The sequence below is a fragment of the Columba livia genome, chromosome 19, assembly GCF_036013475.1.
Source record: "Columba livia isolate bColLiv1 breed racing homer chromosome 19, bColLiv1.pat.W.v2, whole genome shotgun sequence".
Lineage (NCBI taxonomy): Eukaryota > Metazoa > Chordata > Aves > Columbiformes > Columbidae > Columba > Columba livia.
The window spans coordinates 5,502,489-5,527,405 of record NC_088620.1 but is presented as its reverse complement, the minus strand read 5'-3'; the positions used below and the strand labels follow the sequence as shown (position 1 = coordinate 5,527,405).

General features: G+C 44.4%; 3 protein-coding genes and 1 long non-coding RNA gene across 7 annotated transcripts in view; 3 read left to right on the top strand and 1 right to left on the bottom strand.

The window, feature by feature from the left end:
• Positions 1 to 816: 816 nt before the first annotated feature.
• On the top strand, positions 817 to 1,709 carry LOC135575849 (uncharacterized). The gene is made up of 3 exons (XR_010467188.1): positions 817 to 954; positions 1,107 to 1,217; positions 1,576 to 1,709. It is a non-coding gene; the product is annotated as an uncharacterized LOC135575849 (long non-coding RNA).
• Positions 1,710 to 2,955: 1,246 nt separating this feature from the next.
• Positions 2,956 to 10,265, top strand: PHYHD1 (phytanoyl-CoA dioxygenase domain containing 1). Of its 2 annotated transcripts, none has more exons than XM_005513962.3 (11): positions 2,956 to 3,219; positions 4,041 to 4,199; positions 4,727 to 4,802; positions 4,925 to 4,972; positions 6,510 to 6,565; positions 6,745 to 6,807; positions 6,904 to 6,925; positions 7,292 to 7,420; positions 8,992 to 9,108; positions 9,256 to 9,382; positions 9,564 to 10,265. In XM_005513962.3, the coding sequence occupies exons 1-11, from the start codon at positions 3,187 to 3,189 to the stop codon at positions 9,607 to 9,609; spliced, it is 876 nt and encodes a 291-aa protein (XP_005514019.1). In that variant the 5' UTR covers positions 2,956 to 3,186; the 3' UTR covers positions 9,610 to 10,265. The 2 variants fall into 2 exon arrangements, with proteins under 2 accessions (XP_005514019.1, XP_021137106.1); XM_021281431.2 differs by having other exon boundaries at positions 3,140 to 3,262.
• A 394-nt stretch (positions 10,266 to 10,659) lies between these two features.
• Positions 10,660 to 15,310, bottom strand: DOLK (dolichol kinase). 2 transcript variants are annotated; one of them, XM_065035839.1, is made up of 3 exons: positions 15,199 to 15,283; positions 12,965 to 13,025; positions 10,660 to 12,518 (listed from the first exon to the last, which is right to left on the bottom strand). In XM_065035839.1, the coding sequence occupies exon 3, from the start codon at positions 12,412 to 12,414 to the stop codon at positions 10,843 to 10,845; it is 1,572 nt and encodes a 523-aa protein (XP_064891911.1). In that variant the 5' UTR covers positions 12,415 to 12,518; positions 12,965 to 13,025; positions 15,199 to 15,283; the 3' UTR covers positions 10,660 to 10,842. The 2 variants fall into 2 exon arrangements, with proteins under 2 accessions (XP_064891911.1, XP_064891912.1); XM_065035840.1 differs by lacking the exon at positions 12,965 to 13,025 and having other exon boundaries at positions 15,199 to 15,310.
• The window catches only part of NUP188 (nucleoporin 188), a 27,196-nt gene continuing 17,560 nt past the window's right edge, over positions 15,282 to 24,917 (top strand). For both annotated transcript variants that reach the window (XM_065035825.1, XM_065035824.1), the window contains exons 1-16: positions 15,282 to 15,382; positions 17,229 to 17,283; positions 17,880 to 17,953; positions 18,526 to 18,610; positions 19,302 to 19,382; positions 19,743 to 19,787; positions 20,247 to 20,339; positions 20,482 to 20,601; positions 20,976 to 21,187; positions 21,329 to 21,443; positions 21,960 to 22,160; positions 22,631 to 22,720; positions 23,299 to 23,364; positions 23,896 to 24,015; positions 24,488 to 24,614; positions 24,735 to 24,890. In XM_065035825.1, the coding sequence (XP_064891897.1) occupies positions 15,357 to 15,382; positions 17,229 to 17,283; positions 17,880 to 17,953; positions 18,526 to 18,610; positions 19,302 to 19,382; positions 19,743 to 19,787; positions 20,247 to 20,339; positions 20,482 to 20,601; positions 20,976 to 21,187; positions 21,329 to 21,443; positions 21,960 to 22,160; positions 22,631 to 22,720; positions 23,299 to 23,364; positions 23,896 to 24,015; positions 24,488 to 24,614; positions 24,735 to 24,890 (1,666 nt within the window). In that variant the 5' untranslated portion in view covers positions 15,282 to 15,356. The remainder of the gene's footprint in view (positions 15,383 to 17,228; positions 17,284 to 17,879; positions 17,954 to 18,525; positions 18,611 to 19,301; positions 19,383 to 19,742; positions 19,788 to 20,246; positions 20,340 to 20,481; positions 20,602 to 20,975; positions 21,188 to 21,328; positions 21,444 to 21,959; positions 22,161 to 22,630; positions 22,721 to 23,298; positions 23,365 to 23,895; positions 24,016 to 24,487; positions 24,615 to 24,734; positions 24,891 to 24,917) is intronic.

The window sequence follows — 24,917 nt, the reverse complement described above, 5'->3', positions numbered from 1 at the left end:
CAGGTTGTGTCTTTCCTAATGCAGCACGTTCACGATGTGTTACAGAGAATCAGCCTTTAACTTTCAAAGGCAGTTTGAGTTCCTGTGCAGCTCATTTATTGCACGGAAAGGTTTTCCTCTTGTATTTTGCCTTCCTGTGCTTCCCTTTTCCCAGACGGCTTGACCACATTGGTCCCACTTCAGTGACAGAAAGTGTGAGCAGATGGTGAAAGGTGCTTGTCTGTGGTGCTGCTTATTGGCATTGATGAGTTTCAATTAAATTATTAGCAGGACTGAACCAAGAAAGGAGAGGGCAGAACACCCTGTGTCATCTCAGGCTCACCTGGACTGCAGCTCCTTCTGGTGAGGATTTACCAGCTCTTTGCACAGCTGAGCGAAAGGAGCAGATGAAAGGTACAATCAAAGAAACTGGATTCCTGCAGGACTTTAATGCAGTAATGGGAAAGAGCCCAATGGGAAAGACCTTATCTTTGTTGGAAAAAGGCTTTTAATCCTGATAATTCCAAGTTTTCTATGTATCTCACTGAAAAGCATAGAGTGAAGATGCAGTAGAGGCAGCTGGGACTGTTAAATTGGTTTTATTCCAGTAAATCATCTAGCCCGGCTGTGCCATAAGCTTTTACCTTGCTGATCTTTGAAGAAAGCGCCAGTCTTGTTTCACCTGTCGATGACGATGAGAATTCTCTTGATGGAAAACTACAGCATTTCTGAGGCTTCTGGTAACTTGAAAGAAGGGACTGCTGATACAGGGGGAAAGAAGTAGTCAAGTATCTATACCATTTTAAATACTAATATACTATTTAATACCGTTTAAATGTTCGCTATGGTTATTGTTGTTCCTGTGCTCCTTGTTTCTCACTAAGGCACTCATTGCAAATCATATCGAACGCTTCAGGAGAGGCCATGAGAGATGGGGGTGACATTTTTGCGTACCTGCCAACAGCAGCAGTTTTGGTGAGAGTGCTGAGCTGCTTAAACTGGCTCTGGGGATCTGGCAACTGGCTTGGCTCCCAATGCTTTCAACGGGAGCTTTTATTGAGGAGGAAATTAGGATAATAGTGCCAGTCAGAAAGGTATTTGAAGCTCCTGTGCTTTGCCTGCTGCAGGTTTGTTCATGTTCCAGCTGTCCCTCACTCCTGTGCCTGCACGCAGACCCAGGATGGGCTTTCACAGCCTCCAATGGAGTTGGCCATGAATGCGGTTTTCTTGCAGAGCTGGTAGGAGAAAACGTTATTAATCTGCAAAACAGCTCTTGGAGGGGGAGGAAGGGAAGGAAAAGGGGCCATTTCCCAGTTTTGTCCATGTACTTTCTGCCTTCCTTATTTAAACTTACTGGAAGAGAAGGTGTTTACAAAGGTGACATCCTTCTCCTTGACTTTTTTGGGGGCATTATGTGGTGGGGGTGGTTTTCTTCTTGCTGAAACGGTCTTTCTGAGCCTCAAAATAGGGGCACGTGTGGAGTGGCAAAGAGCCGAGATGGGCTGTCTCTCCTGCTTTATGCAGTCACTTATTATCCGGTACTCGCTGTGTTGTGTGCTGTAATCTGCTGGTTATATTGCTTAAAAAAATCCATAGAACAGGAAAGCTGTGGTTTGCTGCCGTGCGTATGAGCTAAACCAGCGTGTGCATGAGGTGGAGACTGGAGAAGATGACGTGTGAAATTGCTGGAAAAATAGGACTGGGAAGGAGAAACACACAACACTCGGAGTGATGGAGGTAACACAGTGACACGGGCTGTTTCTCTGGGGTGAGGTGGGTCCTCACCAGATCCACTCGCAGCCAATAGCTACAGCGGGGATTTTCTCCTCTGGTTACTCATCTTCCTTAAAAACACTCCAGCTCCATTGGTTGGTGAGAGTTCGTCAACAGGAAGAAGGAAATACTTGATTTTTAAATGTATTTTATTTTTGCTTTTGCAGTGTTGGAGGCTGATTGTTTCCCCCCCACATTCATAGCCAGGTGATTAAATCCTCTTGCAAATTTTAGCTTTTTAAACTACCAGACTCGTATCCTCTTGGGTGCAGGAAAAAGCTTGAAAACAAGTTGTAAATGCTCAAAAATGTTTTGCAGTGAAAGCACCGAATTCCCTTTCTATTAAAAAAAAGGCAAAACAGTGAACAAGATGGGGAGGAATTTTTGTCTGGAGTCGATTCCCTCACCCAATGGAAGACTTTCTTTTTTCAAACAACAAATTGTTAAGATGGATTTTTCAGTTGCTAACAAATATATTTGGAAGTAAACACCTTCCCGTGGGCATTTTGAACCCTTTCCTTAGTTTTTTTTGCGTTTGTTCTGCTGGGTGATCTATAAACCTACCCCATGATGTTATTTCTTTGTGGAGTGCTGCTGAATGATGTTTTGAGTGTTTTCAGCAACAGCCAAACGCTTGTGTTTCCCTCTGGAGAGACAATCCCGCAGGTGTGCAGCGCGGCGGGCGGCTGTGCTGGCCGGGAGCGCCACCGCCGGGCTGACAGCTGTTTTCCGCTCCCTTCTGCCTTCCAGACCCACTTTCTGCTCTTTTTCTCCCTGTTTGAGCTGTGGCTTTGGGTCCAGCTCTTCGTGTGCACACACTGAGCAGCCGGAGGGTGAACTGAGCAAGCGAAGGTGTAAATCACCAACGAGCAGCCGTGAATAAACCCACAAATCCGTTCTCTGTGATTTTACCAAACCCTTAGTGTGGCATTTGTCATCTCCTTTGTCACTGGGGTCCCTTTCCGGTGCTGCAGCAAAAAAAAAAGGCTGACTGAGCAAAAAGGGCTCTGTGGGAGTTCTGAAACTAATTTAAAGCGGTGATTCAAACTTTTAGATCTTTTAATCCCACTTGAATCTTATTTTACCTCCTTTAATTTACCACTGTGTTTACCACCTTAACCCAGATTTAAAAAAACAGTGATTCCTCCAGTGAATCAACTTCACGCTTGCACTGGAGCGGAATAATTTTTGCGCTTTAAGCACCAGGAGCCAAAGCAAAAACTCCGTAGCCCCAGATGTCCCCGGCAGGGACAAACAGCCCGGGACGTGGACAGAACTCCCCGCGTGGCTGCTCCGCTGGCTGCGCGGCCGTCCGGCCCAGCGCTCGCTGGTATCACATGCTGGGCGCCGCATCACGTGGAGAGCAGGAACCGGCCCCGCAGAGCCCGGCTGCGTCGCGGTGCCGCTGGTGGCATCCGGGACCTTCCGCCTCCCATGGCGTCTGTGACCCAGCAGCAGGTGCAAAAGGTGAGGACGTGTCCCCTGGGGAGGGAGCGTGGCTGGTGTGCAGGTGGGTGATACTACTTGTAAGACAGTCACTACTAGTTAACCCATGAGCAGGTCTGGGAGGTCAGATCTTCTTTACAACACTTTATATTCTTCTCAGCTTCTTGTGTTGCGTTAATTTTGAGGACCCTGTTGTGGCTACGAACTCTTCAACTTATCCCGCAGAGCTCTCGAAGGAATTTCTCTCGTGCCCTTTCTGTCTCTGCTGCTCAGCTCTCATCCCCAAGTCAAAATCTGTCTGTTAAAGGATAATCTCCAGGGTATTCTATATAAAGAAACAGTAATGTCAACAGAGTTCACTTCATTTTGGAAGGGATTGTGTAGTCAACTGTGAGAAATCCACCCAGGGATTTTTCCTTCAGAGGAAACAATGCTTTGCAGCTTGTAAAGGAATCTCATTCTTATTTGGAGTCCAGGTGTGCCTGCTCTGATCAGTTAGCAGGCTTTGTAATTTAATAGTTGCCGGTCACACATCTTAGATAAGATAGCCTTAAACCACAAAGGCTCTAGTGATGATATCTTCTCTGTTTTGTGGACAAAGGGTCTGACATGTGTTGTTCTGAATTGTATGGGACCTGAGCCTGTTAACAAACTATTTTTTTTTTACAATAGAAATTCCTCCTGAAATTAAAAATTAAGAGCATGTTGTCCAGCTGCAGAGCTGCAGTCGGGGTGTTTCCACACTGCTCTGAGCCACAGCAAAGGGTCAGGACTGTGTTTTTCCGCTTTGCGCTGCTTCCCCCGAGGACTCTGGGAAGAGCAGTCACCCCCATCTCTTCCAGTTCCACGAGGACGGCTTCCTCGTCCTAGAGAACTTTTTCACCGCGGAGGAGTGTGACAGCATGAGGAACCAGATCGGGAGGATCGTAGCGGAGATGGAAGTGCCACCGCACTGCCGCACCGCCTTCTCCACCAAGGAAGATGAGCAGCTCCAGGCACAGGTACCCACGAGAGTCCCCATCGGAGTGCTGGGCGGGGAAAAGTAGCTGCTCAGGCTCCACTCCGGGGGAATATGGCTCTTTCTTCGAACTGAACATAACACCGTGTGAGGCGTTTGCTCTCCAGGTTCCTCCAGAAGTGTGGTGGTGGCCTTAGCAGAGGCTGAAGGAGAGGATGCGTGTGGCTCTGCTGCGCTGTCAGCCCCCACAGCTCTTGTCCCTGGTAGCCACAAGCAGCTCTCACAGGTCACTTTGTATTTGTTCTGCAGACAGAAAATAGCTTATTTTCCAGGCAGCCAGCAAAAGAAAAGCAAGGGTAGGCTTTATGCGAGAAGTTCTTGTAAAGTCCTAATCCGTGCCATGACATTTAGCCTTGTGAAAACCCCTCTTACGAGTAACTTCTATTGCCTGTGTTTTGTTTATGCTGCGCTCGATGTGAAAAAGATGCAGGTGAGTGTTAACGCTCTGATCAAAGGTTCATTTATGTTTTTACAAGGATAGTATCTTTACTGGGCTCTTATCCCTGGCAGGGTAGCTCGGATTATTTCCTAACCAGCGGGGACAAGATTAGATTCTTCTTTGAGAAAGGCGTTTTGGATGAGAGAGGTAAGTCCTGGCCTGAGTTCACCACGGGGAGGGGACGGAGGAGGCTGGGGAGGGGACAGTTTTCAGCTTTAGGGATGATTTCTCCTTTGCAAACAACGTTAAATTCTGGTTTTGTTTTGTAGGTAACTTTCTAATTCCAAAGGAGAAATCCGTCAGCAAGATTGGCCACGGTATGTTTAGAGGTTGGGGTTTTGAGAGGGATGGAAAAAAGGGATGTGGTTTTCAGATGTGGGGACTTATCCAGACCTACTCACTATAAATATCCCTGGCCAGCTGAGTTGAAACCTTTCTGAGCAGAGAAAGCACTTCTTCCTACTTCTTCCTTCATCTATTGCTTCTCTAGGGACTACAACATCAAACATCTCAAGCTTCACCCCCTCTTGCCATTGGGGCCACACATCTCCTGGCTTTGCAACCCCCGGCTGTTGTACTCTGGGTTTCCACATTGAATTCTTCAGCTTGATTTCCCCATGTAGCTCTGCCGCTGTCTCTGCAATTCTCTCTTTGCTGCTCCTCACTCTCTGCTGTCAAAGGACTTAAAAATCTTCATTACAATCGTTTTCAAAAGACATTTCTAGGATGTTTTTCAGCTCAGAGTCACTGACATGTGAGAGTTTGGACTTCAGCCCTTGTCACTTTTACGTATGAGATTGCTCTAGTGAATTTACAACCTAAGGCTGGTCACATTCAGTACCGATCAAACCGTGTCTTCTGTGTCCTGTGCAGGGGTGGGTCGCCCATGCTGAAGCTGTCCCCCCTCCTTTGGTGTCACCAGCACCTTTTCTTTACCCTGACTGATTCCAGTTTGACCTATTTCCTCTCTCCAAGCTGCCAAATGTCCGTTTTGATCCCTTTTGTTTTCAAACCATAAATGGAAAACGAGAGCAGGTTTCACAGCATCTCCAAACACATGAACTTTGTTCAGAATAAACTTCACTAAACTTGGAAACCGAGAGTACTTGGGTTTTTTGTTTTCTCAGAAAAAAACACCCCCCTTCCCCCCCTATTCTGTTGTACTTCAGCTTTTCCCCAGGGGAAGTGAAAACAACAGTTGCCTGCTGACTCGGCAACTTAACAAGACATATATTATAATTACTCCTTTTAGCTGAGTCTCGCCTTATCCCCTGCTCAGGAGCAGCCCCTGCTGGACCCGGCTGTGTGTCCTCTTGGCGAGTTTTACCACACAGAGATGGAGGCACGAATCCAAGTCTTTGCTTTATGGTTTGTCGGAGCTGGGCTGCAGCGTCTGTGCACAAACAGCTCTGACCTGCGGGCTGTCGGTCTTTGCAAAATGCACCACAAAACAAGCCCTAGGTCATTTTTGCAGCACTTGATTGATTGATTGTAGGTCTTAAGAACCGTGTTTTAAAGGGTGAATTCACCTGTCTGCCTCAGGGTCATGTATAGTGGTGGTTATATCAGCATTTGCATAATATAGTACTTAATCACTCTGTTATGCGCTGCTTTTTATATGTCATTTGTGGCCACTGACTGATTATATTTTTGGCCTCTAAAGATTATTGTACAAATCTACAAGTTGTATCATCTTAGTTGTGATAAGCTGCATATGCCCAGTCTTGGGAGGGATGAAAGTTTCTGGCTGCAGTTTATCTTGCTTGGCTGTCGACTCTGCAGCTCGTCACTGATTGCTGCCGAGTCCCCTTCTGTTAATTGCATCTTCAGACTGAGCCTTTTCTTTCCCCTTAGCGTTACATGCTTATGATCCTGTCTTCAAGCAAATCACCCACTCCACCAAGGTGCAGGTGAGCTGTGACTGTTTCCTAGAATGATCTGGGATAAAAAACATATTATGGGGTAGTTAATCTTAATTTTCTAGAATCCCAAGTATAGTCATTTTTTCTGTAAAATGAAATTTCAATATCTTGAAAGAATAATGCTTTATGGGACGCAGCAAACTTGAATCTTGGAAAGTTTCTTGCAGGAATTGGGAAGAAAACTGGGCCTTGAGAGACCAGTAGTTGTGCAAAGCATGTATATCTTCAAGGTACAGTGATTTAAGTCATCTTTTCGCTCAAGAAATAAGACCCTGTTGGGTGGGAAGCCGTGAAACTCTTCACACATCACCTTTCTTTCCTTGCAGCAACCCGGCATTGGTGGTGAAGGTGAGATTTATATTATCTCTATATCATACCGCAGATAATATTCTTTCAGGAAAGAAATATTACCACGAAAAAGGCCCAGAATCAGACTTAAGCTTCTGAGTTTTGTGGTTCAAACCTTCTTAAAATTATTTAAAAGCATCCACGTTTTCCAGAACAGTTTCTATGTTAGTTGCAACTTGAAAAAAGAGCTACTTTTACATTTGCAACGAGCGGAAAGCTGGTCTTTTCACGTAAGATGCAACACGTATGACTGATGGGTGGGAAGGGTAGGTCAGGGCAAGAAGTCGGGGAGAACAAGCCTGTCGTCCATCTAGCGGGACCGAATTCCTCAGGTATTAAAAGTCCCTAAAACATGTCTCGTTGCAGTGACCCCGCACCAGGACGCCACCTTCCTGCACACGGAGCCCCTGGGCAGGATCCTGGGGTTCTGGATCGCCCTGGAAGACGCCACACGGGAGAACGGCTGCTTGTGGTTCATCCCCGGCTCCCACACCGGTACGAGCCGCGGTCGCTCGGTGCCGTGCAACGCGCTCCCCCGTCTTCCTTAAGGGTGGAGGTAACACGGACCGTGTTGTGCTCCCCACATTCAGTGCCTGCAGAAACGCGCTGCCGTTCTTTGTTGAAAGGATGATTTGTTCACCACAAAGTCCTCCCTCTGTGCTGTTGTCAAATCTAAACCCACATTTTTCAGCAGGTTATTAACTGCTTCGCTTTGCTCTTGGCCACCGGCTCATCACATGAGGCTACTAGAACAATATTTTTTAATAAAAATAGGTACTATACATGACTGACACTATTTAGTTTTAAGTTGATATCAAGCCTAGAAACAAAGAATCAGGGCACCAGGGAAAGGAAGGACAGTCATCCTGAGTGTTATTTACTCCAGAACCTAAGGGGAGGCCCATTAAAACTGCTCATGAATATTTTCTTTTAACTTCAGTATTATTTCAGAATCTTCCCCTGCAAGATTCAGATTGTGCCTTGCCAGGCCGCTGACATTTAAGACTTTAAAGTTGAGAAGGTGTTAAACCACTGGGTCCTTTCTTCTTGTAGTGAAACAGGTCGTTGCTGGATGTTGGTGCTCCTCCCAGAGTTTTGACTGCAGCCTTGAAAAAGTTCAGCAAGTCTGATATCTGGATTGCAAAGAGTCATAATCCTCCTTTTGCCCCCCAGAGGAGGAACACACTAAGAAATAACTTTTGTTTGTTTGTTTTCCTTTTAATTTTTCCCCCATCCACTCACAAAACTGTTTCATTTCCAGGTTGCACCCCCTTCACTAAGATCCCTTTTTCTCCCTGGCAGACAAAATTTTTAGTCTTATGTAATAAGAATCCTCTTCCACATGCACACAACTATCAAATATTGGTCTGAACTTCAGTAAAAAGGGAAAGGCTCCGAGTCCATGCAAGGATCACTTGGACACCATGTGAACCTTCCCAGGGGAGCACACAGACAAAGCCAGATCAGCGCAGACTCACGTAACGGCTGTTGTCACCGATGGTAGTTGCTGTGTATGTGTAACCACTATTGGATTATCAACACTTTCTGTTTTTCACTCCCTCCAGGGCACACAATTCAGCTTTTTAAGCTGCTGCTCTCCTAAGCATTCACTCAGTGCAATCATAGTGCTCTTCAGGCACTCAGCCCTCAAATTCTGCAGCCAGCTGCACTGATTGCACTTTTGTTCTTATAGAAAGGAGATATGGGCCAAAGGTTGGCTGTGCTAAGTGTGTGACCATTTGTGTTCCTAAGGGGCTATGTTGCAATGCACAGAATGACCAGAAAAGCAAAAATAAGACAGTTGTGTACTGGTTCGACTGAAAGTGATGTTAAACCTCAACACGTTCTTTATTAGTTTCTGCTACAGCTGGAAAATCTGAAGTCTTTGCTTAATTAAAAAAAAAAAAACAAAACAAACATCTAAATTACTAAGGAAAAAAGTGAATATACTATAATAATAAAGTTCTTATAATTGCCAAGAGAAATCGTGGATATTGTTCCTTCATTGTGTAAAACATAACTAGCTGTTATATTTTTGTGTGTTTGCTGCTTATGTGGATTTGCAGGTGGAATTTCCCGGAGAATGGTCCGTGCAGCGTCAGGGTCCTCAACGTGTGTCGAGTTTGTAGGGTCGGAGCCGGCCTACGACGACAGCCAGTTCATACCTCTGCCTATAAATAAAGGTAAAACAGCCCCCAAATGAAGCTGCCTACAGATCAAGAACAACAAGAAAGCTAAAAGTGTATTCTAATGCTTTCAGCTTCCCTTGTATTTTAATGCTGGCACTGACAATTTGAAAAGAAAGCAGTAGGGATGTCTCTTTCAAACAGGTGGACTCATCCTCATCCACGGTGAGGTCGTCCATAAGAGCGAACTGAACAGCTCGGAGTCTTCTCGCCACGCGTTCACCTTCCACGTGATGGAAGCCAAAGACACCAGCTGGAGCAAAGAGAACTGGTAAGGTCACCATCCTGACAACCTGCTGGGGAAACTGGAGCCTATTCATTGCAATAGCCGGGATAAACATTTATTGGTGGTCTCGCGTGTCACAGGTTTTCTCTTGGTAGTACCTTGGTGCTGATTTCATACCCGTAGAGCTGGAACAGCCTCTGAAGTTTTGGTTTTGTTTCTTCTTTAGGCTCCAGCCAACTCCTGAGCTGCCTTTTCCGTCGCTCTACACTTGAAGGTAGCGCTTGGCTTCTGGAGCCAACAGCTGATCAACGTTTCTTTCTGACCATTTGTTCATGTTCCCTTCAAATACAACTTCCACTAGATCAGCTCCCAAGATTAACTTCATCCTCTCCTCAGAACGAGGGCCCTCGCCACCGCTGAGCACACCTGCACTTACACAGGGGCTTCTACTACAGCACGAGCCCCAGTAATGTGAAAACAGTCACCCAGTCCTTTTAGTAAGGAAACTCCCTCAGTTTTGAGAACACACCACTCAGGACCATTGCACCTTGACTGGGACCAGTTAAGAAGCATTTCTTCTTGCAGATTCTTAGTGTTTTCTCCTTTTTTAAGTCAAGAGCGCATTTCGTGGTTGTGTCAACCCCAGCAATGCAGGCGAGCGTGTCGTGTAAAGGTGGCTGACTTCCACCTTCTGGTCTCTGTCCTATTGTGTGAATAACAGTGATTTAAAATAACTCTATTGTGGGCAAAATGAAGCAGGAAGTCTACTTTTATAATCAGTCTAAGTATTTCTAGCAAACTGTAGCTGAGCGTTTGATTTCTGGGTGTGTTGATTTAAAATATTACAGTTTTTAAAGATTCATGTTGGAATTATGAAAATGAAAACCTCCAAACTTCTAACATTTAAATAAAAAAAATTGAAATTCTCCTTTTCATCTCCTTCATCTTCTTCTTGAGGAAGATACAATGTGACCTCCTCCCAACAGATGGGACCAGCGCTAAGTTGTCTGATGAGCTGTTTGAACCCTCAATGTGCGCAAGAACAATTACTGACCCCAAAACTCAAAAGAAAAACCCAGCCAACTTACAGCAAGGTGAAAATTAAGGAATGTTAAGAAATACAAGTTAGATCTGAGGCAAGCTCAGGCTTGTGTCCTAAACTGAAGGTTTCCTTGGTTATTTTTCTCTTCTAATTGACTTACCTCTTCTTCCCCTACTTCCCTTGCCCCTGGGCACCCAGAAACTTTAAATTTGATTCTTAAACACAAGTGTTTTTTTAATCATATTTACGTTCCTGTGAGAAAAGCAAGCGGCTCATGCTGTTTTAAACATGGGGAAAAAAAGAAGACCAAGGCAAAACCTTTATTTTAAATAGGTCTTTTTCATTTCTGTCTTTAACAATTGTACCAAAAGCAGCGTTTAGATCACCTTTGAGCTCTGGTTATGGTGCTTGTTCTGTTACCACTTTTCTCTAGAAAGGGAAAATCTCTGTTCCTGGAAGTTCTTCATACCATAAACATTATCTGGAGGTAGAGAGGCAACAGCAGATTATCGATTTGGGTGGTATACGCTTCCAAAAGAGAAACTAAGCTCACAGATGCCAGAATCCAGGCGTAGCTGGAGTTCAGATTCACGCTGCTGTCAAAGATCAGAATAAGAGCCACAGCAATGATCTGAGCAAAAATAGCTGTCATTGTTCCTTCAAATGTCTTCTTGGTTCCTGGCCATTTGATTTCCCCCATTGTGGTGCCAAAAACAGAGGCAATCGAGTCTCCTACCCCCACCGCCAGTACCCCCGAGTAGGGGACCAGAGCTCCCGCCCCAGACAAGGTGCCTTTAGGAGCACAAGATCTGGGGAACAACCACACTGGGAGGGACATGCCAAGGAGGAGATAAATATGAGTCAAGATTAGAGGTCCACTGTCTCTTTCATCCAAGAAGAGAGACAGCAGATACCTAAGGGTTTGGCCAAACGGTTTGATCCTGAAGTACCGAATATACTCTAAGAAGATAAACACTGCCAGACACAGCACTGAAGCGACGTAGAGAAGCTGGCGGTCATAGATCAGTCCGGGAACGTAAGTAGCTACAACAATGAAATGGAAATATTTCCTGGTTATAGTGGAGGCCTGGTGTTTTTTCGATTCAGATGATCTCTTAGCGTTCTGGTAGAAAACTACACCACACGCTGAAGCAGCCAAAAAGGTCCAATAGACAAGAAGGTAAATTCTTGTCTGTGTCTGAAAGAGAAACTGGAGCAGCCAGAACAAAGGGTTCCTCTGGATCAGGCGGTAGAGCCAGGGCATGATGACCCCTAAGCCCAGCACTGCTGTCATCATGTGGAAAAACAGGGAGGAGATCCACGTACCCGAATCCATGAAAATGAAGAGGACAGTGAAGAAAAGCCCAAGAAGAACAACTCCAACGACTGCTACCAGAAGGAAAAAGTCTATGGGATCACCTCTGCCCTCGATTACATTTAGTGAGCGTTTAATGAGCTGATTGAGGACAAAACTTATACCTCCAAGAACCAGCAACGCTTCTCCAGGAGTAAAACATCGAGGCAACAAGTAGAGCAAGATCATACTGAGGTAGACAAAAATGAGCAGCACTTCTAGGACCTCTATCACTTCTGAAACAGTCAGAGAATGCTTCATGGTATAGATAATTATACTGCCAGCAACACCGGTCAGTATGCAAGTGTTGGTTGGCACGGGTTTTGTGATGCCAACTGCTATTACAGATAAAAAGAGAGCAACCAGCATGCCCGTGGAAGCCACGACTATGCCAAAACGTTCGAAGTACACGATGCCGGCCGACTTGCACCTCTCCTTCATGGTTATCCCCAGCAAGGGGACGACCATGCTGGCCGGCAGGAGCCCGCTGTTGGCTGCTGCGCGGAACTGGAACACGGCCCCCCCCGCCTGCAGCAAACGGTCCCATTTGAACTGGACGTAAAAAGCCTGGACGGCGAGAGCGACGGCGCACCAGGAGTACCGGTCCCACACCACCGCGTGCACGGAGAGAACGATGACGAACACGATCAGCGATTCCACCAGCACCGGCTTGTTTAACATGATTCCAGCTCACGGTGGCTCAGGCTTTCAAAAATCCTTCTCAGGAGCCCTGATGTGCTCAATAAGGTTCCGTTAGGAAGAATTCCTTCATGCTACTGCAGTTCCTATTACAAAATATAAAAAGGGCAAACAATTAAAGCAGCTATTAAAAGCTAAAGGTTTCACACAGCTGTTTTGTTCTTAAGCTCAATTTAAACTGATAGTTATGTGTCAATTGTTAACATCAAAAATATAATAAAAAGTGAGGTAATAAATCAGCCAGAACTGTTAACCCAATCTGAGAATCAGACAAGCCAGCCTGCAGCGGCAGAAATACTGGCACACTGAGATACAGTTTTACAGTATCTTTGAATTGAAATGGGAAGCAAATGGGCCATAACGATTCCCAGAAGGTTTCATTGTGGCGTGAATTTGAAATACAGTTAATTTAAAAGCTTAAAGGTAATTTTAGAACCTATTTTTGTATGTGGTTTTCACTGTAATTTTACAGAATGTTCCTGCTTTCGTTAAATATTTCTCTTCCTACTGCTGTGCAAAACCCCCTACGTACCTGTCTCTCCTTCTGTTACTGGTATTATGAATAGTTCCACTGCAGCAGATCGTTTATAGTGCTACATCATATTTACAATAGAAGTGGGAAAGAAAACATCACAAGCATTAAAAAAGAATTATCAGATGGTGTACTTTATCTAATTTTGATCTAGTACCAGAACTGTCAGGATAAGCTACGCTGGAGATCTGAGGATGGAAAATTGGAACGAACAGACCCCAACTTGCCTGTGGCCATGAAAGGACATTCATCTCATCACCTCTTTAGCATTAAGCAGCTTAAATTTTTTTGTTTCTACAACAATCATGGGTCATATTTGTCACAAAAAGATCTATTCTAAACAATGTTTCTAGTCCATATCGACATAGTGGTGATATTCAGTTTAACTTTAGGATGTGTTGTAGCTGTATAACTCATTATTATACAGCTTCACATGCCAGTAAATGAGTTTGATTTATTTTTAAGGAAAGGTATTGGCTTCATTCTCTTTAACCCCTGACACCGTCTCTTCCCCGTCAGCTGTCTTCATTCCTATTTTCTGAGTGCGAACCTATTTTTCATGGACTGTAGTTCTGTATAAATAAGTGAAGTATTTTAATGTTAGTCAGTCATTAAGCACACTAGACAAATATTAGCAAGTCCCATCCCCAAACTGCATAATTATTTTATAAGTGATTTGTTTAACCTCTGGTATGTGCTGTTTAACTCACATTTTTCAGGAGCCAGTAAACATTTTAAGACATTCTTAACCACAATCTAAAGCTGTCACTGTTTTCTATATCCCCTCACTCTCTTGTCTCACTAATAATGCACTAACCGCGCTTCACCTTATCTGAATCAAAGTTTATACCCCGAGACAGCTGCATTGCAAACTAAACTTTCCTTTAAACTTTTGGACTACAAGATAAATAACTGAGATAATCAGCAATGCACATAATGGCTCTATGAGGTTAAATCGTATCTTCTTGGAGGTATTGTGAGCATTCACGACATTGTGCAATTCTCACCAGTGTTTATTGCTTCCTGAAAACCTTTGTATCTCCTTATCCACAATCTGATATTAAGTTTAAGCCAACACCGTTATACTGGCAGCTCTTTTGGTTCTTTGAAGGTATCAGTTTCTGAATTGCTGACCCAGCTGTGTGTGTCCCTACTGGATTTGGTATCTCCAGCTGCAGCTTTGGACTGATTCATTCTTTCTGCCCCACCCCTAAGCCAATTAGTAGTAAATGCTCATTAAATTCTGCTCCCCCAGTCTCATTACTAATATCTACATGAGCTCCCTCATAAAAGGCTGGAAGTTTATTTAAGGTTTGGGTTTTCATTCAGTGTTGAATGGTGTCACCACGTTATAAAGCTGATAGAGATCTCATCAGTAATAGTACTGGGTAACCGTTAGTTTGTGGTGTCAAACTCCCTCACAACGCTCTGGAGCGTTTAGTTATTTATGACTTTGTACTGAAAACTCTTATTAAAAGATTACATTTTGCTATTCTTATTTGTATAGCCCGAAATACTCAATTTCCATCCAACTTCATTATGTTTACTGTAACCTTTTTGCCATCACAATTTCTTTTTAAACAGAATAATTACTCATATAGCCAACCAAACAGAATTGGTATGGGCAATAAATATCTACCCATGACCAATAATGGTTTTGGGGTCCCACTCCTTGTTGTTTCTGAGCACAAGGGAGGAGGAAGCTCAAGGCTTATTTAGGAAGATGCAGGGTGGCCAAAGACTGAAAATCCTGTCAATTTTAAGGTTGCAACCCAGCTCTTGCATCACTAGGGGCCCGCGGCAGCTCCCCCCGCAGGCAGCCGGGCCAGGAGCGGCTCTGGCTCCGCAACGCCCCGTGTTTCACTGCGGGGTGGTCCCGGTGCCTGCGGCGGTTCCCCGCCCCGCATCCTCCCGCAGGTAACGGGAAGCTCCGCAGCGCTCCCGCACACACCGAGCGGGCCCCAGCGCTCCCCTGCCGCGATCCGCACCCCGGGAAACCTCCCCCGACCTGCGCCCCATCGCCTCCTGCACCACCCGCCTCCTGCCCCGTGTCCTCCCCTCGCCCCGTCCCGCCGCCGCCACCCCCGGCAGCCCAACCTTCGCTACCGGGAAGCTGCGGCGGGGCTCGGGCTTCAGCGGGAAGGCCTCGGAGGCTATTCCCGGGTGAGCCCCGTGTCCTGCCCAGGGTCCGCGGCCGCTCCCGCCCGTGTCCCGCAGCAGAACCCGTTACCCACCTCCCGGGCCGCCGCCATCTTGGCGCTGCCGCTTGTCACATGACCAAGCCCGCCGGTGGAGGGGGCGGGACGGTGGCGGCACCACGTGACGCCGGCGTGGGCAGGAGGGGGCGGGGCGAGCGGCTCCGCGCGGCGGGTCACGTGAGCAGGGAGCGAAGATGGCGGCGGGCGGGCTGTGCGCGAGGTGCGGGACCGCGGCGGCCGCTCCGGTCCGGGGTCCGGTCGGGGGTTGAGGGTGGGGGCGGCCCCGGGTCCCGCTGCGTGCGGGGCCTCCTGGGCGGGGCGGGGGGCAGAGCGGGGCCCGCGGGGCGGGGGGAGCACGGCGGGGCGGGTTAACGGCAGCGGGGCCCGCGCCGACCTGGCCCCGCCCCTCCGCGCGCGCAGCGAGGCCCCGCCCCTCAGTGAGGGTCCCGGCGGGACCCCCGGGGGGCTGAATTGCGTGTTAGTAACGACTTTTTAGGGATTTTGTGGAGTTTCTTTTCGTGTTATTTTTTTTCCTTCCTCGTTGTGGAAGGTGAAGTGCTCGCTAAGGTGTCGGTTTTGCGGAGCTGGGTCGCGGTTGGCGCTGCCGCCCGAGCGGTCTGTCGGAGCAGCCCCGTCCCTGAGGCGCCTGTGGAAGGACAGAGCGCTCGGGGCTGCTTCCACCTCTTGGACAACTCTTTGCAAACGTAAAAATCAAAATAGAGATGTGGAAGGTGTATAAGGGAGGCTGTTCTCTGAATCCCAGGTTCAGTGATCACCTTAGACTAGTTCTGTCATTTGTCCTGAGCACGCTTTTTGACTTTTATTGTACCATTTTTATCCTCTGGAGGGTTCCTAGATATCTATTTTTTATTAAATTAGTGTCTATAAGCCCTAATGCGACAGGAACACCACTGTTACATGTGATCGCATAAAAAGAGCCTTCCGTCCTTAGCTCTCTTGCAGCCTGTAACCAACGAACTGACAACAAACTGCGTCTGTTTTATTCACAGAAGAGATTCACAGGGAATGAAAAGTAGAAGGGTTGGCTGTGCGAGGCTGGTGCCCAGTTCTACAAAGACATTATTTTCTTGGTAAAACTGTGGCCTTTCGCTGCTCTGGGGGGGCTGGAGAGGCTGCCCCAAGTCATGGGGATGTTCCTTAGTTTATACACAGGGAGGTGTGCCCAGCTATCTAGGAATTAGCAGGTAGACGTTATGTTGATAGGTGTATGGGGAATAATAGATCTCATAATTTACATGGCACCCTGTGTCAGGAGTTGCAGACGACTTTGCCACAGTGAGTTATTTGGATGATGCTGTTCTAAAAATAAGTTAATGAGTGTTCTTGCTTCTGTAGATAGTCTTTGCGTGGGGAGCTGCGGTGTTTAACTCCTGATTTGGATTACGTTGCTATCAGTGCAGCATTTGTCTGAGTTCCTGAGATATTCTTTTTGGCAAACATACATTTTCAGAGCAGTTGTAAGGACACTTGTTTTTGTCAGGATCCAATCTGTAATACCTCGTGGTGCAGGCTGGCTTTTCTACAGAGCTCTCAGGAAGGAAAAAGAAGGCAAGGGTAAATGTTCTGGAGACCTGCGGCAGATTATTCTACCTTATGTAAAGCTGTTGCGATTTTTCACTTTACCCAGTTTTATGCTCCACTTAGAGTGAAGGATGAAACCGTTACAGAAGAATTTGTTTGGAGGAGAGCTTCAAGTTTAACTGAATAGAATATTGCTCTATACTTTCATTAGGTTTTTTTTATTAACCTTAAATGTCCAAGTAACAAAATCAAATCGAGCTAGTAATGTGATATAAATGTGCTGCTGCTTTGATGTGGGTTTGCAAGTCTTGCTATAGCCACTGTCACCCTCTTTGCTTCTTTCCTGGGTTTTCCAGGACATCTAAACCGGTCAGCTAAAAACTAATGTTCCTTAAATATTTTTTCTTATATTGCAATACAATCTGCTCTGCATTAATTGCAGGTTTGAAAAGGTGTAAGCTAAATAGAAGCCTGACATCATGTTCATCATTAAAATACTGTTCACCTTTTCCCTGTGTTTACAGGAGCAGCAGAGAATTATGGACAATTCTCCTGGGCAGATCAGCTTTAAGAGAACCAGTAAGTCCATGTCTTGCTGAGCAGGTTTGCCCATCACTGAGTGGACTTCATGGCCAAATATATCGTTTGTACATCTCTTTGAATATTAGTGAAAGTGTGTTTTGCTGCTTTTCCCTTGGTGCGATTTTTGTTCCTCTGTCTCCACTACTTGTTCATTCTTCCACTCCTTATTTATAGCTGCTTCATGAACTGCCTGGAAGGGTGTGTGTGAAAAGGTGATTCCCTTTCTGGAATGGACACAAGTGCTGCTTTCTAGACTGGCTGGCCTGGGTTATTCATGAGCGGTACAGCCTGCGTCCTTATTTTCTGGGACGGAGCCCCTGCTTTCAAGAATTTGCCCAGAGGTTGGAAATCCAAATGTTTTCGAATCTAGTCCATTGCCTCCTGTTTCCTCTCCCTTCCCGTGATTAGGCAAGTCAGCGAGCTGTCTCGTACAATACGCACCTTCAATCAGTCTGAATCATAGATGCTTGTCTTGTGTTGTTCCTGTCTCTTTGTGGTGGTGGAATTTCTTTGCTTTGCTTAAATTTGACAAATCTGATACTCCACAGTGTATGTTGAGGAATCTGTTCGGTAGTGTTTGCTTCTTTTTTTAGGCACAGATTGCAACAGAATTGAACAAGCACTGGCAGAGATTGTTAGAGGGGCTTTCATACTATAAACCGCCAAGGTATAGTAGTTGCTTGAGTTTAGATATTACCCTCTAAATGAGATTTTCTGATAAGTAGAGGAGCACGTTGAATGTTTCTCTCTGGTTACTTAAAAATAGATTTTTACTCTCTTGCATGACTTGAGATTTCAGGAACAAAGTATCAAGAGAAAGTACTTAATCCACATTTTTGGGCATGAAATACAGAGCAGAAAGGAGAGACAGCAGTTCCTGCTGTCATTACTGATGTTATGTAGCTCTTAACCCCTGTCTCTGCTGAGCTGCGTGATCGTGTGCAGCCCGTGGAGAGGTGACTCCTCTTGACACTCATTTGTCCCAGAAGGATATCCAGATTCCCTCATTGGAGAAGGTGGAATGAATATAGCCTGTGTTTATTATAGTAACAATTATGAAAAACGTTAAGTCTTCTCGGGTGGGGAGGTTACAGAATATTGTTGTATGAAATACTGAAAGGCCATTGAGGAAAAAGCAAATGTTCCGTTTAAACTGATAGGACTTTGGAATTAAGCCTCTTTAGTTCATTCTACATGATTGCTGCATTTTTCATGACTAAAATTTCTATTTTCTTTTAGTACAACTTCCGCAGAAAAGATAAAAGCTGATAAAGATGTAGCCGCTCCGCTAAAAGAGTTGGGTCTGAGGGTCAGCAAATTTTTGGTGAGTGAAGGTGCTATTCTGATGATTTTTTTTGTCCCTGCACTTGGAATGCATTGTTACTGGAATTCTTTTATTTAAGTAAGCTTCTTGATGTTGAATAGAGGCAAACTTAAAAATTACTTTCGGTTCAGAATAGTCTAAGGGATGTTAGAAGTACATGTTGGGACTGTAGATGAAGATTTTAAGAAGTGCTTAGTGACCTTGAGGTGCCTCAGTTTTCCTGGTTAACACCCCCCTGCTGCAAAGGGCCCTGCTTTTCAGAACCTGTCACCCGCTTCTGGTTTTTCTTGGGTTCTTTCAAGACATCCGAAACTGCTCAGCTAAAAATTGATGTCTCTTCAATCAGTTGCCGTGTTTGCAAATAGTGTCAGTTTTCCTGCAAGGTTCTGTTCCTTCAAGCCACACGCTGGAACTCGGTGACTGGTGGCAGTACCTGTTTTATAATCACTGTTGTGTTCTGTTTGCTGAAGTTAAACTGGCTGCGTCTGAGTGACATCAAAGCTTACGTGTTTTTCTTTAAACAGAAGTGCTGACTAAAGGAAGCATCTGCCTGATGCAAAAAATCCTTTTGGCATATTTTGGAAATTATGTGTTTTGAAGAGAGGAGCTGCCCGAATATTTGGAGAGAATCATCATCTTTCATGAATTCAGTTGCTTTTTATTCGTTTCAGAGCATCTCTCTGTTTTTCAGGGTCTGGATGAAGAGCAGAGTGTGCAGCTGTTACAGTGTTATCTTCAAGAGGATTACAGGGGAACAAGGGACTCCCTGAAGGTCCGTAGCTCCCACTTACATTCTACTTACTCCACATCTTTCCTTAATACCAGTAGTACCACCGTAAGGAAATGTGATCACAGATATGCAGGCTAAATTTTCTTGTATGTCTTCCTGCTCCAATCTCACTGTGCTCCTCTATTGCAAGAACACAGGAAAGCTACAGATTTCTGAAGGAGAGTGAGTGGAGATGAAGAACAAATGTGTAGTTACCAATGAGTGTTTTGGCTTTGTACTTTTGGAATCTGTCTTTCCAAAAGAAATTGAAAGAATTCAGTCTCTTTTTTTGCAAGTATGTATTTTGTTGGTAGGTATTTTCTGCAGTGAATAATTCTTTATTTTGTTGTGTTTTACTCACAGACAGTTCTTCAGGATGAAAGGCAGAGTCAGGCTCTGATGCTGAAGGTTAGTAATTTCCATTTTTATTTTCTGTTGAAGAGATCTCTTTGGACAGAGAACCAACTTTATTTCTCCGGATCCAGGAAATCTTGGAATAATTGAAGTATTCCTTTATATAAGAAACAGATTTTAGAAGATGCTTCTAAAATAGATGGATGAGCATAAAGATTTGAACAGTGTTAATAGTTGCTACAGGAAGGAAATTTTAGGCTCACTATCAGGGAATTTAGCTGGGCAGGTGTATGCACCCATGTTTTCCAAAGCTGATAGGTTCGTGTGTTACTGTCTGAAGCGACAACTCTGAATTGGAGACTGATGATCATATCTGACACAGGATAATAGGGATGAGCAATGAGAGCTTTGAGCCTATATATTGTGATGAAGGCCGTGGCAGTGTATGGGAGAGGAAAGTGTATGGAGTTGAGCACTATAGCAAACTGATGCGATATAACTGTATATTCACAGCTTGCTGACTATTATTACGAAGAGAGGATTTGCATTTTGCGCTGCGTCCTCCATCTACTCACTTATTTTCAGGATGAGAGGCACCCTTACACAGTGAGTACCAAACCCTCTTCCTGGCTGTCATGTCATTGAAATAAGCTAAATATGTAAGTTGTGTAGTAGTTGTCCACTTGTGATGGTAAAAAGCACGTGTGTGTATGTGTGAGAAGTTAATTTAATCATTTGTTTATTCAAGGCACAATACTTCCAGTGCATCGAAAAGTTGGACAAGGAACTAGTTCCTAATTACCGGAAACAGTTTGAAGAGCTGTACAAAGCAGAAGCTCCTACATGGGAAACACATGGAAATCTCATGGTATTTTATTTCTTTCTATTTTTTATCGAATTTATAAAGTCTTTCCTTATATGTAGCGCATTGGAAAATGCGTATGTGAAGAAGCTGTTTTCTCTCTAACAGAACACACTTCTGCTCAGAAACAGAGAGAGTTGTATGGAACGTGTTGTTCCTTGTGATAAATCCATTGACAGCCCTAGGCTAACAGATCCATTTACATGTGGTTGTTTGTAATCTCTTTGCATCAGCACACTCTGTATTTACAGTGGCTTTCCTCGCCATGAGTATAAACTGCTGGCTACACAAGCTGTTGAAATATTCACACTTCTCATTTTTTGACTGCTTTGAGTGACCCACGAGCCTCGTCATACATGGTAGGATTTTTCCTTTTGCAGACAGAACGTCAGGTTTCCCGTTGGTTTGTGCAATGCCTCCGCGAACAGTCCATGCTCCTGGAAGTCATCTTCCTCTACTATGCGTACTTTGAAATGGCACCTGAGGAGCTTTTGGCATTTGCCAAGATGTTCAAAGAACAGGGATTTGGCACTAGACAAACCAACAGACACTTGGTAGACGAGAGCATGGATCACCTGGTTGACCGTATCGGGTGAGTATCATGTGTATTTGTGAGTACAGAGTGAAACGTTGTTTTCTTCAGAAAAAAAGAATTTATAATTCTTGCTGCTGCCTCTTAAAAGTTTAAAATAAAGTTTCTGACCTATTCTTTAATTTCTTTTTCTGCTCGCAGCTACTTTAGTGCTCTTATTCTGGTGGAAGGCATGGAAATTGATTCCCTCCATGAGCGTGCTCTGGATGACAGGACGGGGGAGCACAAGTTAGCCAATACTGAGCGCATCCACCAGGTAAAGCACTGGCAGCGTAACCCCTGGTCAGGCCTAACAGTGCAGAACTTACGGTTTTACCCAAGCTGTGCTTTTTAAAGGTTATGCCTGGAAGTTTCTAATTCTTGGGTTTGTTGACCAAGTGTAAGAGCTACCATCTGCATAACATTCTGGGGCAATTAAGAACAAAATTAATTCCTCTTCCACTTGTATTTTGTTGGTTATCTTGGACCTTTCTCTAAAGAAAGGTGTGTGCAAAGCAATAGGCAGTGTGAACTTTCCCGAAGGGAATGAAACAAAGGATTTGTAGTGTCAGGGTTTTTAGGACAGAGATCATCTGAGGTTACACCAACTCTTAAGTCAGTAAACCATGCAGAGAGCCAGACCAAGGCTGCAAGTATATGATTTGGTCAGCTGCATGTTTGAAATAATTATCTGCAAGGGAAAGGTGACTGTTAGCAAGCAGATGCAATCAGTTGAGTATGAGCTTCTTTCAGAAGATCTCAGTTATTTTGCTTTTGTTTTGTCTCTGTGCAGGAGATGGACAATCAGCTGCTGCAGTTAGGGGATGTCTCACATCACGCTCCGGTGCTTTTGGCCTGGGCTCTGCTCCGTCACACCGTAAACCCAGAGGAGTCAGCAAACATCATCAGGAGAATGGGCAGCACCGCTATCCAGCTGAACGTTTTCCAGTATCTGACAAAGCTGCTGCGATCGCTGAGCAGTGGGGGGAAGAATGTGAGTTTCTTACAATTGTGCATGTAAACTCTTGAAGGTTTTTAACTGCTACTGATGTAAAGGTGTGATGGGGAGTGGATGATTTTGAACCAATGTCCTTTCAAACTAGATCTGATTTTAAGCAGAATATGCAGCAAAGCAGGTTTTATCATCTTACCTTCTTTCATTGAAGATCAGAAATCAAGCTGAAGTAATAATAAAAAAGCTTTTGTAAATTGAAGAACTACATCTCTTTTGAGCAGAATAGACTGCATTAAATCACATTTGTTGATTTGCCTCCGTGAGTGTACTTGCCATTGTGGATCTTGAGTATGAGATGATTTAACTCTGCACTATTCTCTGTATATGGTTTCATTAGAGAATATTGTATATGAGAATAAACTGCTTTGTAAAGCAGACTGAATACGGTTACTGTGTGCTCTGTAATTCGTAGTCTTTCCTCTAATGGCCTATGTATTCTTTTTTTCCAGTGCACAGCCAGCACAGCGTGTATGTGTATTTATGGACTTCTTTCTTTTGTCCTGACGTCACTGGAATTACATACGTTGGGCAATCAGCAGGTAAGTGTCCAAGGCTCATTGCGTCTGTTACCTAATTTAAAATAACCTGTCATAACTCATGCTAATTACTTTTGTGAAATGGTAATCCTGCATTTGAGACTGCAAACTTTACGTGAGTTAGATCTAAAAGAGTAATTTGCTGGTTTTCCTGCTGCATTTACACAATGCAAATGTAGTAAACACCTCTGCGGACTGGCTGATTAATAACAAAAGAGCATATACTGCACTTGAAGTCCTGTGGATTTGAACCTGATTGTTGATGTGTTATTTCCAAAGCAAAGGAAATACTGCACACTCCAGTTCCACGTTTCAGAAGACATCATATAGCCCTTTGCAGATATAGGGGAGAAATTTATCCTGCCCAGTCCATTTGTGATAAGGACCATGGTTTTAGGCTGGCTGTGTGTTCTGGGTTTGGGTGTGTTGGGTGTTTCTTTCTGTTTTGACTAGAGGAATTAGTTACAGCTTGGCTGGTAAACATGGAAACTTAATTTCCAAAGATGTGGCAGAATTTGCTTGGGATGAAATTCCCCTGTGTAAAGTAACTTCTATTTTCTCCATTCTCTCTTCCTTTGAAGGATATAATTGATGCTGCCTGTGAAGTTCTGGCAGCTTCCAGCATTCCTCAGCTCTTCTGGAAGACGGTGAGTGTGTTGGCAACTTCTTTGACCTACCCTGCTTATAACTAAAACCTGATAAAAGATCCCCTTTTAGGAAAGGAACCGACTAATTGTATTTATTTAGTTAATTTCTAGGAGGGCCTGATGAACCAGTGGTCATTTGTATCTATCTTTGATTTACTTTTGCCCTTTCCTGCCTTTTAGGTACAGCCTTGGCTTTACTCTTGAAGGATACTGGAACAAGTTTTAATATAGGTGATAGTTTAAACCAGGGCTGGTGTTGCAAGGATTGAACTAACTGCTGGCAAAAGCATCATGCTTATTTTTTTGTTGTCACAGAATTAGGATGATATGAAATGCATTATAGTCTTTTCCTGCCTTATACTTGCACACTGCCTCATGCTTTAGTCTGTGCAAGGACTGGAGTGATACTTTTGTGCATGATTAATGTTAAATGTACAACTTAAAAAGGAACTGGATCCTTGTGCTCTACCAAGACCATTTTAGCTTTTTTTTTTTAGTAATAAGACATTTGTTTTCTGTTTGAACAATCAGGAACCCACTGCGGGTCTGGGTATTATCCTGGACAGTGTCTGTGGAATGTTTCCCCATCTGCTTACTCCTCTCCTTCAGCTGCTTCAAGCCCTTGTGTCTGATAAATCTACTGCAAAAAAGGTACAGGATCTCTCTTGGTGTTTGGGAGATGAGTTATTTCAAGGCAGGGGTAACATTCTGTGTGATAATGCTGTGTGATTCCTTCTTTCCATTACTTGTGCTGATCTCATTTGTAATCTTAGGTGACAGATATTAAGCTTTTGTCAAAGAACAGTGGACATCACTTCTTTTTAGTCCTGTGCTGTTGCAGGTCATTTTCTTGCTTCTAGAAGACTTTTCAAGTCTAATGGCTGAAGTTTAAGATACTGCCTAGTTTTTCAGGTTGTGCTTTACTCATACGAAGTTCCTGATTCATTAGATGAGACTTGTCTGGACATGTGGGCTGTCTAATTATGTTTTGGTGTGGTTGACATATACAAAGGATATTGTCCATGTCAAGAAAACTTGCCTATTCCTGAAAATGACTTAGTTGATTAATTTTTAAGGAGGTCTGGCTCTTTGGCTGTGTTGTTGAAGCTCTCTCTGTGTGCAGGTATACAGTTTCCTGGATAAAATGTGCTTCTATATTGAACTGTACAAACATAAACCTCCTGATGTGATCTCTCATGAAGACGGCACGCTTTGGCGAAGACAGGCTGCAAAGCTCCTCTATCCTCTTGGTAAGGAAACTTTATTTAACCTTTTCTTTTTGAAATGCTTTGGGGAATTTAGTTCATTATCTGGCTTCTAACTCACAGGGAAATTTGTGACTTTATTTCACCCGCTTCTTCAATCTTTAGCACTAGGTCAAACAAATCTGCGGATACCCCAGGGAACAGTGGGCCAAGTGATGCTGGATGACCGGGCTTATTTGGTACGATGGGAATATTCCTACAGCAGCTGGACACTGTTCACCTGCGAGATTGAGATGCTGCTCCAAGTTGTATCGACAGCAGGTGAGATAGGCTGGAGTATAAAAGAGA